The sequence below is a fragment of the Macroventuria anomochaeta genome (genome assembly GCF_010093625.1).
Source record: "Macroventuria anomochaeta strain CBS 525.71 unplaced genomic scaffold BU25scaffold_12, whole genome shotgun sequence".
Classification (NCBI taxonomy): domain Eukaryota; kingdom Fungi; phylum Ascomycota; class Dothideomycetes; order Pleosporales; family Didymellaceae; genus Macroventuria; species Macroventuria anomochaeta.
The window spans coordinates 1243-13708 of NW_022985373.1; the positions used below are offsets into that span (position 1 = coordinate 1243).

The 12466-nt window shown below is 52.0% G+C and overlaps 6 protein-coding genes across 6 annotated transcripts; 4 read left to right on the forward strand and 2 right to left on the reverse strand.

Moving 5' to 3' along the window:
• Positions 1–245: 245 nt before the first annotated feature.
• BU25DRAFT_466336 (uncharacterized protein) lies at positions 246–1207 on the forward strand (the record flags this gene model as incomplete). The annotated part of the gene is made up of 1 exon (XM_033710684.1): positions 246–1207. A coding segment is annotated over exon 1 (756 nt), but the record flags the coding sequence as incomplete, so codon positions are not given.
• Positions 1208–2686: 1479 nt separating this feature from the next.
• Positions 2687–3421, forward strand: BU25DRAFT_457406 (GMC oxidoreductase; the record flags this gene model as incomplete). The annotated part of the gene is made up of 2 exons (XM_033710110.1): positions 2687–2959; positions 3020–3421. 2 exons carry the CDS (start codon positions 2687–2689, stop codon positions 3419–3421), a joined length of 675 nt encoding a protein of 224 aa, XP_033562790.1.
• A 73-nt stretch (positions 3422–3494) lies between these two features.
• Positions 3495–4798, reverse strand: BU25DRAFT_430462 (FAD/NAD(P)-binding domain-containing protein; the record flags this gene model as incomplete). Its single annotated transcript, XM_033708605.1, has 3 exons — positions 3495–3757; positions 3809–4726; positions 4774–4798. 3 exons carry the CDS (start codon positions 4796–4798, stop codon positions 3495–3497), a joined length of 1206 nt encoding a protein of 401 aa, XP_033562791.1.
• Positions 4799–5065: 267 nt separating this feature from the next.
• On the reverse strand, positions 5066–6265 carry BU25DRAFT_409639 (uncharacterized protein). The gene is made up of 2 exons (XM_033706098.1): positions 5962–6265; positions 5066–5907 (listed from the first exon to the last, which is right to left on the reverse strand). Exons 1-2 carry the CDS (start codon positions 6041–6043, stop codon positions 5279–5281), a joined length of 711 nt encoding a protein of 236 aa, XP_033562792.1. The 5' UTR covers positions 6044–6265; the 3' UTR covers positions 5066–5278.
• Positions 6266–6387: 122 nt separating this feature from the next.
• Positions 6388–7862, forward strand: BU25DRAFT_409640 (arad-like aldolase/epimerase). Its single transcript, XM_033706099.1, has one exon. The coding sequence runs from the start codon at positions 6615–6617 to the stop codon at positions 7785–7787; it is 1173 nt and encodes a 390-aa protein (XP_033562793.1). The 5' UTR covers positions 6388–6614; the 3' UTR covers positions 7788–7862.
• Positions 7863–8375: 513 nt separating this feature from the next.
• On the forward strand, positions 8376–12350 carry BU25DRAFT_390322 (uncharacterized protein). Its single transcript, XM_033704563.1, has 5 exons — positions 8376–8633; positions 8747–8773; positions 8828–8968; positions 9033–11981; positions 12031–12350. The coding sequence occupies exons 1-5, from the start codon at positions 8517–8519 to the stop codon at positions 12148–12150; spliced, it is 3354 nt and encodes a 1117-aa protein (XP_033562794.1). The 5' UTR covers positions 8376–8516; the 3' UTR covers positions 12151–12350.
• The last annotated feature ends 116 nt before the right edge of the window (positions 12351–12466 follow it).

Sequence of the window (12466 nt, forward strand, 5' to 3'; positions counted from 1 at the left end):
AGCCAAATGACAATCCGAATTGCAAGCTACTTTCCATCTTCTATATGGAGCGTCTTTGGTACAGTCTCCGACCACAATAATCAGGCATGTCTGCTCGCAGCGAGCAAGATCACGATACAGCTTCGTCAAATACTGCGACTGCTTAAAGATGTCATTGCCTGGGGGTGCAGTAAGACTCTGTCTCGTGGATGTCCCTGGGAGAGCAGTCACGCACGAGATCCACCCGTGTCGGGTGCGTGCAGCGAGCAAACGAACAATGCTTGAGAGAGAAGCAAAAGACAAATCTTGTTGTCTCGAGCACGTGTACTGACGTGCACAGATAAACATTGGGCGACACCTTCGCTTCCATCTCAGCTCACTGACTTTTAGCCCGTCCTTCTCCGGTATATGTGTACTCTTTGAAATCTGCATATCATTCATTAGACTACACATCGACCGACTAGAGACAGCTATGACACTTCCGCCGGGGGTTCGCTACTCCATTCTTCGCAACAACGTCCAAGTTCCACTTATCCCGATTGATCAACTGCCCTTCCAGCTTCAATGCTTGCCGCGCTCACTTACACCTCTTCAAAGTGATGAAGAAGGCTGGAAATCGATCGGAGAGACTCGGGAGCCCGCATTGCCGCTTTCGATTCGAGCTCCCGCCGACTTGCATCCTAGTCAGTCAGTACCGCCCACGAAGACTGCATTTTTACCGCCCGATCATGATGCTCGCAAAGATCTTGCCATAAAAGCGCAAGTCTCGCAGCCCCTCATCGAGACTCCCCCTGCATCAGTCGCTCCTACAGAACAAGCCATTCATCATCCCACACGCACATCTTCCGCTGGATGTCCAGCGTCTGTAATTGACACAATCGCGTCCATCCATCCGGAAGAAGTACAGTACCCAGCCTTTCGCCGCCCATACCCTTCCGGTATTGAGCCTGATCCATCGAAGAAGGAGTACTGTACACACTGGATAAGGACGAACTCGTGCGACTATATGCAACAAGGCTGCAGGTACAAGCACGAGATGCCCGACCGCAACAAGCTTGAAGAGCTAGGATTCCCTCAGATCCCAAAGTGGTACAGGGATCGGATGGCCATATCTGCTGGGGGGTCGAGCTGGCTACGACCACGTATGACTCTGGAACACAATGACCGACAGCTTTCAACCGAACCTCCAGCATCACCTAGTTTCCACCCCTCAACACTTGTTCATGGCCGCGATCTGTCTAACATCGTAGAGATGCCAGGGTCGCTGGACTCTAAAGTGAACCAAGCATCTGCTGAGATCCCAAATCTTATCGAGTTAGACGATTCATCCATTGCGACATCAGCATTGATTCCTTCATTGCCAGTCAGTCTGTTCTTGAGCGCAGCACCTCAAGATGCAAACGCCATCATTGCACCACCTCCAGAACAACGTTTTCAAACCTTTGCTTCCTCACTCAGGGGAGGGCCAACCGACTTGAAGAGGCACACCGATACACTGTCTACTCTTGACACACCTACCATAATTCCAGTATCAAGCCCTCAGGAGTCTAGCAACCCATTGCCGAGTGCAGCTGTTGGTACTACGAACGACGCCGTAACTTCACAGCCAAAACAACTTTCTCAAACAATGTCCACTGAACTGAGGACCGGACAAGAAGTAAGGAACATGAATGACAGAGCCTCCGAAGCAAAGAGCGAAAGCCAGTTGATCATCAAGCCTTCTGTGACGCCTGGAAGCGAGAGGAACACTAAGTCCTCCAAGCCACAGAAGAAACGTGGACTGCGCCTACGGAAGCCTGCCCAACGTCCCGCTGCATCTGGTTCTCAAGTTGGACTAGCTAGTTCCCAGCATGCCACCGGTAACAAGCCCAGAGAAGTTCGTAATCTGAGCAAGGGTCTTAGGCGCCGCGATGCTCAAGGTAATGGTATGGATCTGCAATCTGAGATCGCGCTGCGCTAACGTACCGTCCATGAGAAGGAGAGGCTCAGCAAGGGAGCAATCTCCGCGTGTGGTCAGTCTCGTAACGAACTGCCAGTCGCCACCGCGAAGGTGGAGTTGACTTGACATCCATGAAAACCACCCCCCATTTTTGACCGCTACCGGCTGAGGATTCGATCGATGAAACACTGCATCAGACATGATGGACAATAGCGTACAAAGCCTCCTGCTCATGATCGCTACTAGCAGTTCTAGAACTTGGTGGTTGTATCTTTCCAGAAAGGATACGATCTTCTTTCAGTTCCCTCAGTTCTTGCCCTCTAGACTATCTTTTTTTTCGTATCAGACCGAGTAGCAGTCATATGGCGCAAACATAGTTTCCTTTTCCAAATACAGCCTGTAATGTCGCGAAATACAATGAAGAAAAGAACCTAGACCAAGCCGAAACCATAGTACTCTTTCCGTAGACAGAATAAACGTTCAAGCCCAGTCCACACTCCTCGAATTCGAGTGAAGCTTCGTGTTGTCCACAGTCAAATTGACATGCGTAGTCATCATGATCTCCACCGATTTGCCCCGGCACAATGTGCGCGTTCGAGCCTGCAGCATCGGGCAAAATGGTCTTCTCGCTGCTGTCATCAGACTCGTGGTCCTCTCGCTTCGACCGCCTTGTGTTGAGGTTGCTGTTGTAGTTCAGTGAGGTGGTTCTCGTTGCCGGCTCTGTCTTCACCCCCAGATTCTTCAGCTCAGTAGTGTAGGCCCCTACAAATGTCGTCAAGGCTGCCGGTGTCAAGGTCAAGAAGGATCTCGTTGCTGTCGGTGTCAACTTACAGGATCACCCTAACGCCAAAATTGTTCTTCTCTACCGATCACCTTCCCCCCGTCTACAAGAACAACCCTAACCTCCTCCGTGGTTACGAGGCTGCCAAGACCATCACCGCCGAGCTGCTCTCCGGAACCAAGGCGGCCGCAGTTGAGGTTCTCATGAACGCCTTCGGTCTCGCCATCAGCGCTGTCCAGCGCCCCCTTTCCCGCGGCTACGTTGCCCTCAACGCCATGAACCCCACAGGCAACCCCATTGTCCAGTTCAACACCTTCTAGAACCCTGCCGACAAGACCATGATGATCGAGGCCGGCAAGTGGACCCGCCGCTACTGGCAGAACCCCGTCCTCGCTCGCTTCTCACCTGTCGAGGTTACTCCTGGTGTCGCTGCCCAGACCGACAAAGAGACCGTCCATGCTCTGCTCAAGCAGGACGCGCTTACGATTATTTTCGCTCACCAATCTGGTACTTGCTCTATGTTGCCCGATAAGTACGGTGGCTGTGTCCGCAGCGACCTCCGTGTCTACGGCACCAAGAAGCTCAGCATCGTTGACGCCTCTATTATTCCTTTGGTCCCTGCTACTCATATGCAAGCAACCATGTACGCTGTTGCTGAGAAGGCTGCGGATATCATCAAGCTTCGCAACATCTTCTGGAGGAGCGTAAAGAAAATGGTTTAGAAACAGGAATTTGTACATGTCAATAGATCTACGGACGACACGACATTTGCTTTGCATTAATACGCTAATAGACTTACTGGTATCCTTCGCTCTTTGCTGCATGGCTCGGTTTTGTGCCTAATGTCATGACAGGGCTGTTGATGAAGTTTGGCCAGTCGTGAGTGTAGAAGCTCTGAGATTTCGAGATCTGCACTTCGTTTGCGCCGCGCTTCCAGATGCTTTCATCGTACGCGGTTAATGCGCCTTTCAGTGTCGCGGTTCCGTTGTGTACAGATTTCAGGGCTTCGACGAGACTGTGGGCGGAGAAGAAGGCGTTGTTTGCTCCTTGGCCTCGATCTAATATGCCTTGTAAGTACACATTGGCGGTTAAGAAGCTGTCAAACTTACGGAACGTCATAGCATGCGCTGCGTCGCCACACAGCGTGACTCTCCCGCCCTGATTATCCCACGGTTGCGTCTTCCAGATCTTCAACTGATCCTTGAGCACAGGCGTATCTTCTGGTATCCACTCAATCGCACTCTTATACGGTTCCGCCCACCCATCTCTTGCAACATGCGCCTTCAACCTCCTCAACCGGTCCGTCTCATTATCGTAGTCTTCGGCGTTCTTCAGCGGCCATGTCGACAAAATCTGGAACGTCCATGTTGTCGGGTCATCGACGTCCGGCATATCGAGCACATTGGCCCGGATGTAATGGCCTGCGGGATGTATTGCTATATCGACGAGAGGATGCAAACGCTCTTTGATGAACAGAGCTTGCTCTTTTGTGTACGATGCGTTGAAGTTCATCAGTGCGAAGGGAAGCGTTTCTTGTGTGGCTCCGATATCGATCAGGCACTGACGGACCTTTGAACCTGCGCCGTCGATGCCGATGACGATGTCGCCTTCTTCACTTGACCCGTCCTCGAAGAACACTTTGACTCCACCATCTTTAATCATCTCGTAGCGGCTGAACTTCTTCCCATACTGTACATCGAGGCTCTCTGCAAGCAGTATGCGCAATTTTCTGATGTTCATTTCTTTCGCCCTGGGAATGGGGAAGGCGAATGCTTCTTCCCGAGTCTGTCCGTTGTAGAGCACAATCCTGTCTTCTCCAATTGCTGCGCAGTCGATGCTTGGATCGACAGCACACGTATCTAGTTGAGCACCGATCCCATCTGGTAGGAGGCCCAAAAGGTATGGCCGTGCCCAGCCCAGGGTAAATGCCCAATGGCGGTGTCGATAAACATCCTCGCCTTTGTCGAATATACGATTGGAGATGCCAGCCTTCTTGAGTCCGTGTGCTAAGGCACATCCAGCCGGACCTGCAGAGTCAGTGCGAGATCGTGGTGGTGGCATGCATGAAGTGTACCTGCTCCAATGATGAGGACCTTCATGAAGGTGTCGATGCTGCCCAGTACAAGTAAGAGGGAACGAGGGGTAAAGGAATGCGCAGTGACATAAGAGAACAAAAACTGTCGTCTCAAACTTGGATGCAGGGTAGTCTCCATAAGGTGGAGCTGAGCTAGCGGGTGGCTCCAGTGATCTGCACGACACCGGATCTCCGCCCTGAAGCGATGCTTGGTTTTCTTCGGTGCTGTACCGATTGGTTGTTTTGCAAAACGTCATGATGCGAGGTGTGTTGTTCGCTGCATTGATTTACACTGTGTCATACAAAACACGAAAACTGTTCTGGGCGTTGCTTCAGCCTTCAGCTCAAGAGAGCACATTTCCCCTTCGAACTGCTTGTAGAGAGGATTCAAGTATGCTTGATGAAAGCCTTGGCCGTATCGTAGTTATAAATGCGCATGCTCAGTCTTTGTCGCTCCCAATCCCATTCAAGAGAAGCTACCATTCCTGTGCTTCTGCACTTGCACTTAGGGCTTTACATCAGAAACTTCCATACCCACCGCATGACAGATCGCAGCCCTGACAATCTCCTTCACGACCTCAAGCTCCCTCTCATTTCTTGGAGCATACACCATGATCCAGCTTGGAGGTGCCAACCAAGTGACTGGAAAGCGCTGTCCCCAGCCTCTGCTCACGATCGTCTTTGCGTCCTTTGGACTGACATATACGTGTAGCGAATTTTCCTTGGGATGCACGTGAGCGACTTCGTAGAAGATCTTGTGTGCCACCGGATTGATCGTCTTCACATTTGGCTTGACGTAGATTGCAGGACCAGTGCCGCCCTCTGTTTTGCTTGATCGTGTCTCGATGTACTCTGAATAAGATGCTGTGCTAGCGAAGGTCTGCATGAGGTTATTTAGTTCTGTTAACGCACCCTTTGTGATTGGCTGCGGATATTGGCGTTGAGGCAGTGTCCAGCGAGTGATGCTCGGTGGGAGACCTGGCCTCTCTGGTACTTTGCCGGGTTTGATGTATGATACGCCTGTATCTGGAATCGGAGATGGATCGAGGAGGTTCTGTCGTTTATAGAGCAGATACAAACCCCATCGTCGGATCTTGAGATAGCCTTGTAGCGTTGGCGGTGTGCCACCGGTTCCTGTTGAGCGTCAGCGCTGTGGCATCAGGTTGCCTCCTCAGCTTTGTTGCGCACCATAGCTCTGCCAGCTCTTGAAATCGTAGTAGAAGGCTAGTACTGCTGCCGTAGAGGCTGCGATGATCCAATTGGAGACCATGGCCTTGGAGATGTCGATGTTTGAAGTATGAAGATCAGTTGTTGGTATTGACTTCCTGATTGCTTGCAGCCGAAGGTGTGCTCTTGTTCTTGCTCATGAAGAAGGCGCGCGCGTTTGTGGGCAAGCAGCAACAACGTCACAACTCACGGAGCACCTTTCACGATGCACACTCAATAGACGCGCTCTCAATACAATGATTTGAGATGCATGCAGCAATTTTCGCGATGGAGTCGTCGTGTTATCGGAGTCCGTGAGGGCACCAAATACGTCCGGATCCCCTCACGTCATCCCGCTGCAATCCCCGCAGTTGGTGCTCCCGTCATGCATGTTCAGCAACAGCATCGCAACTGCAAAAGCATGCTGACCCTGGCGACGTTTTGAACAGCCTTACGAGCACTGGGTGTCATGTTTCAACACTCGTGACATGTTCACCAAGTTTAGCCACAACGAAACGACTTAAGACAACGATGGTCACACCAGAAAGAGCTAGGAACGCGATGCAATAACTATAAGATCGCCTTACCTGTCGACGAAGATGATCTAGGACTCCTGGTGGGACCCATACATTCATATGACATATACATATACCTTTGAAGCTCTCGACGACCGCGTAGGCATACGCGATTATAATCTCACAACTTACAGCATCCATAACGCGCCTCTAGCGTATCGCACACTCAACCCTGTTCTCCACACCGATATCACTGATACCTCTGAACCAACGACACCGGTCTACATACCCACGAAATCATCAACACGTCCAGCGGAGATAGACACGACCACAGTAACGCACCGCCCTGTTCTCTCAACTACTCCGACATCAATACCACAAATCTCAACACCCACCAACCCACCCAAGTCCATCGCTCCTTCCATCATCACACGACCTTCCACAACAAAAACCATGACGGACATCCCCGCACCGCTTCTGCAAGCCCTGCGCCTCTTAATACGCGCAAACCACATTCTGCACCAGCACCACCTCGTTGACGCATTCGGCCACATCTCTCTGCGGCACCCTTTGGCACCAGACCAATACCTGATCGCAGCCTACGACCCAGGCGCGCCCGCTCTGGTAAGAAGCCAACAGGACTTCATATCCTATCGAGTACGGGACAGTACACCCGTGGATCCAAATGCACCACAAGGCTACTCCGAGCGCTTCATCCACGGTGAAATCCTGCGTCGCTTCCCAGACATCAATTGCGTGGTCCATTCGCATAGTGAGACTGTGATTCCGTTCACACTCGCCAACATCCCCGTACGACCTGTGTTCCACATGGCCGGCTTCCTCGGTGCCTCATCGAAAGGTATCCCGGTGTTTGATGCGCAGGACGCGTATAGAGATTTGGTAGGCAAGGTGGAAATCACACCAGACATGCTGATCAAGAATCAACCCCTCGGGAAAGCGCTAGCTCGCAAGCTCCACCTGTCAACACCGGTGGTGTTGCAGCATAAGCACGGGTTTACATGCATGGGCAAAACGGTCGAGGAGGCGGTGTATAGGGCACTCTACACACAAACAAACTGCGAATTATTGTCCAAAGCCTTGCGATTCACAGGAGGGGATGTGGACCGGGTTAGCTATCTGAGCGAGGAGGAAACGAAAAGCTGTAAGAAGATGAATGAGAAATGTGTGGATAAGAGTTGGCGGTTGTGGTTGAGAGAAGTCCAGACGAATCCGCTGTATGAGAATGAGGAGGGAGAGCCGGAGGCGCTGGCTGTAAGTGGTATGAAGGTCTGAAGACTGATATGGAAAACGTTCATGATGTAACCGTAAAAACCGATACCGTTGTCCTACCTCACGCGTATGTGATGTCTTCGTTGTCTGAAGACTTTGGACTGAATCTAATTGAGACGGATCTTAATACGCCGTAGAGGGAGTCTCGAGGTTGACAAATAACCCCTACGACTGGTGAACACGGCGAAGTCAAACGAGTGTAATGACAAGCACAATGATATCGTTTGCGTCTAACCCACAAGTGATACACTAGTGTTTCTATCAGACCGCATCTGATTAAACATGTCTAGGACTGAACCTATCCATGATCTCGAAATTGACGTCATGTCTCGGGAACGCGTCTAGTAGACGTGTCATATCAAGCGCCTAAGTGTTCCGGTTCTATGTATCTCCAAGCCCATCTACTTCGACGCGTTGCGTGTCAAATGTTTGAAGACATCAATGGTGTTGCTCCAACGATCGGCCAAAAAGGAGGAAACACGGCCACCATGGAACGGCACAAGTGGTTCAAAGGGTCCGCCGTAGCAACACGCTAGCGTAACTTTTGGCCATGCACTTCTGAAGTGCACCCTCGCTCACTTGACTCCACCTCGCGCTATTGCGACCCCAACGCGCCCACCACCCTCATCGCCGACACGTCTCAAACAATCGGGAAGCTTTTCAGCCGTCTTTGCGCAATACATCACGAGCATCTACACGAACAACACGCGGCGAACAGCCCAAACGGGCAACATGGCGCGCAAGAGCAATGGACGCGAGTCTGACCCCTCGACGGCTGACGCCTCGGCACACGAAGACGTCGAAATGCAGGACCAGGAAGACAGGATGAACGGCTTTAAGAAGTTCGGGGTGAGTGAGACACGCACACGCAATGCGCCTTCTCGCGAAACTCGCTTTGAAGCATGCTTGGCGATAGTGAAGGATGGTCAATGAGAGCAAACAAGCTAACGTCACAACCGCAGTATAATCTGGACACACCCGACTACACAGTATGGATGACCGCAACCGCGCGCCTTTTCGTTCACACACTGACCACCGCGCAGGACTCGGACACACAACCTAACACAACAGCTAGCAGCGTTGCAGGGGACGCGCCAGTCGACGGCCGCAAACGACGCGCTGAGCAGATGAACATGCGCAAGAGCATCTACGGAAAGAAGCACGACCGCCTCGGCGCGTCAAAGGTAGGTTGGCAGCTCAGGACGTGCGTTCACAAAGCAAGAGCGCTGACTCGACGTGCCATTACAGGAAGACGACACAGTACGACGTTTCCGATATCTTCTGGGTTTGACAGACCTATTTCGCCACTTTATCGACACAAACCCGAATCCGCATATCAAAGACATCATTGCTAAGATTGACGCACAAGACGCTGAAGAGGCCAAGAAGTCAAAGGCAAGCAAGGTCCGCAAGGGTGGAGCTGCTGCCGAGCGCCGTCGCAAAACCGAACAGGAGGAAGACGCTGAACTCGTGCGCGAGGAGAAGCATGGTGGACACAATGAAACAGTCTTCAGGGAGTCACCAGGCTACATCCAGGGCGGTACCATGCGTGACTACCAAGTTGCTGGTCTCAACTGGTTGATCTCGCTGCATGAGAACGGTATCTCAGGTATCCTCGCCGACGAGATGGGTCTGGGGAAGACACTACAGACCATCTCCTTCATCGGCTACCTTCGCTTCATCGGCGGCATCACCGGACCTCACCTCGTCGCTGTGCCGAAGTCGACTCTTGATAACTGGAGGCGCGAGTTTGGCAAGTGGATTCCCGAGATCAAGGTCCTTGTTCTGCAAGGAAACAAAGACGAGCGCGCCGAGCTAATCCGGGATGAACTGGTGGACGAGAACTTCGATGTCTGCATCACAAGTTACGAAATGATTCTGCGTGAGAAGTCTGCTCTCAAGAAGTTTGCTTGGGAATACATTATCATTGACGAAGCGCATCGTATCAAAAACGAGGAGTCCTCCCTCGCCCAGATGGTCCGCATGTTCAACTCTCGAAACCGACTCCTTATTACCGGTACCCCGCTCCAGAATAATCTGCACGAACTGTGGGCGCTCCTGAACTTCCTGATGCCAGATGTATTTGGTGATTCATCGGCGTTCGATGAGTGGTTCTCCCAGCAGAACGAGGACTCGGATACCGTTGTGCAGCAGCTCCACAAGGTCTTGCGGCCTTTCTTGCTTCGACGTGTCAAGGCCGATGTCGAGAAGTCACTCCAGCCCAAGAAGGAAATCAATTTGTATGTTGGTCTGTCTGACATGCAAGTCCAGTGGTACAAAAAAATCCTTGAGAAGGACATTGACGCAGTCAACGGCGGTGCTGGCAACAAGGAGTCCAAGACACGTCTGCTTAACATTGTCATGCAGTTGCGCAAGTGCTGCAACCACCCATACCTTTTCGAAGGTGCTGAGCCAGGTCCGCCATACACGACCGACGAGCACTTGGTTAACAACGCTGCAAAGATGGTCATGCTGGACAAGCTCCTCAAGCGCATGAAAGCTCAAGGCAGCAGAGTCCTCATCTTCTCCCAGATGAGTCGTGTCCTAGACATCATGGAGGACTACTCGGTGATGCGTGGATACCAGTACTGCCGTATCGACGGTTCCACAGCCCACGAGGACCGTATCGCAGCTATCGACGACTACAATAAGGAAGGCTCAGAAAAGTTCCTCTTCCTCCTAACAACTCGTGCTGGTGGCTTGGGTATCAATTTGACTTCCGCCGACATTGTAGTACTCTTCGATAGCGATTGGAACCCGCAGGCCGATCTTCAAGCCATGGACCGTGCCCATCGTATTGGCCAGAAGAAACAGGTTTACGTTTTCCGCTTTGTAACGGAAGGCGCAATCGAGGAAAAGGTCCTGGAACGCGCGGCTCAGAAATTGCGTCTTGATCAGTTGGTCATCCAGCAAGGACGCTCGCAGCAACCTGCCAAGAACGCTGCCTCAAAGGATGAGCTCCTGACCATGATTCAGCACGGTGCTGAGAAGGTATTCAACAGCAAGGGCGCCGTCGGACCAGCCGTAGACGGTGATATGGCCGACGATGACTTCGATGCAATCATGAAGCGGGGTGAAGCGGCGACCGCAAAGCTCAACTCCAAGTACGAGAAGCTAGGTCTCGATGATCTGCAGAAGTTCACTTCTGACTCAACGTACGAGTGGAACGGCGAGACGTTCGAGCCACGAAAGAAGGACATTGGTCTCAACTGGATCAACCCCTCCAAGCGTGAGCGCAAGGAGCAAAACTACGGTATCGACAAGTACTACCGCAATGCGTTAGCAACTGGTGGCCGAACCGAGAGCAAACAACCTAGGGTTCCTCGTGCACCCAAGCAGGTTATCATTCACGATTATCAGTTCTTCCCGGAGAAGCTAGCAGAACTTCAAGACAAAGAGACTGCCTGGTACCGTAAGGAGAACAACCTCAAGGCGCCACTTCCCGATGGCCCTGACGAAGACCTTGAGGCCCGCGAGGCCGATCAGGAGCTCGCACAGAAAGAGATCGACAATGCCGAGCCGCTGACAGAGGAAGAGAAAGCTGAGAAGGAGCGCTTGATCGAGCAGGGTTTCCCCGAATGGAACAAGCGAGATCTGCAGCAGTTCCTGAACGGTTCCGCTAAGTACGGGCGAACAAACTACGATGGCATCTCTGAGGAAGTGGACGGCAAGGACGCCGATGAGATCAAGGAGTATGCCAAGGTCTTCTGGAAGAAGTACAAGCAGTTGGAGAATTGGCAAAAGTATATCAATGTTGTGGAAGAGGGTGAGCAGCGCGTTCGCGACTCGGAAAACAAGAAGCGCCTGCTTGCGAAGAAAATCGGCATGTACAGGATGCCTCTGCAACAGATGACTATCAAGTACACCGTCTCGACAACGAACAAAAAGGTTTACACCGAAGAGGAGGATCGATTCCTGCTTGTCATGCTTCACAAGCACGGCGTTGAGGGTGAGACTATCTACGACAAGATCCGCGATGAGATTCGAGAGTCGCCTTTGTTCCGCTTCGACTGGTTCTTCCTTAGTCGAACGCCTCAGGAGATTGGTCGACGTTGCACAACGCTTATCCAGACGGTTGTCCGTGAGCTTGGCGGCGATACTGGCAAGAACGGCAAGGGCAAGCGCGCATATGAGGAAGAGGAGACCGAAGAGGAGGAGGAAGAGCCTGTCAAGAAGAAGGCCAAGAACGGTGTGAAGGTTAGTACAGTATCGCCAACATGACAGTGCCATTACTAACGGTCTGCAGAACAAGCAGCTTGACACAGTGAAGGCCAAGGCCTCTCCTGCAACATCAACATCGCGCGCCAGCAGCGTTGCTTCAACCGGCTCCACTGGGAAGGGCAAGGCGAAGGGCAAGAAGAAATAGACTTTCTGATCCTGAATCTCGCGGATTGATACGGTGTTTTGGCGCATAGAAAGATGGAAACGATTCATCACGGGAGCTTTGGCTCAGGTTTGGCACGGGCGAGGCTCTTCTGTACAACACTGCAACGGTCTGTGTTGAGCTTCTTTTAGCATGGCAAGGCTTGTGGGTTCACGAGCGAGTTGTGCGATAGCATGTTATAGATACAATTGGTTCGAATGCATGCTTTCTCTCATCTTCCCTGATCTTGGAGTGTGGCGTTGTGGCGCACGGTGAGATGACGCCCGCGCCGGCAATGACGCGCCCCGCAGTCAACTTT

What these genes read in the sequence shown, in the direction of transcription:
- BU25DRAFT_409640 (XM_033706099.1), top strand. Translation starts at nt 6,615, where the DNA reads ATGACATATACATATACCTTTGAAGCTCTCGACGACCGCGTAGGCATA.
- BU25DRAFT_409639 (XM_033706098.1), bottom strand. Translation starts at nt 6,043, where the DNA reads ATGGTCTCCAATTGGATCATCGCAGCCTCTACGGCAGCAGTACTAGCC. An exon ending in CAAGAGCTGGCAGAGCTATG is followed by an intron (nt 5,908 to 5,961) that starts GTGCGCAACAAA and finishes GACGCTCAACAG; the next exon opens with GAACCGGTGGCACACCGCCA.
- BU25DRAFT_390322 (XM_033704563.1), top strand. Translation starts at nt 8,517, where the DNA reads ATGGCGCGCAAGAGCAATGGACGCGAGTCTGACCCCTCGACGGCTGAC. An exon ending in ACCGCCTCGGCGCGTCAAAG is followed by an intron (nt 8,969 to 9,032) that starts GTAGGTTGGCAG and finishes GTGCCATTACAG; the next exon opens with GAAGACGACACAGTACGACG. An exon ending in AGGCCAAGAACGGTGTGAAG is followed by an intron (nt 11,982 to 12,030) that starts GTTAGTACAGTA and finishes AACGGTCTGCAG; the next exon opens with AACAAGCAGCTTGACACAGT.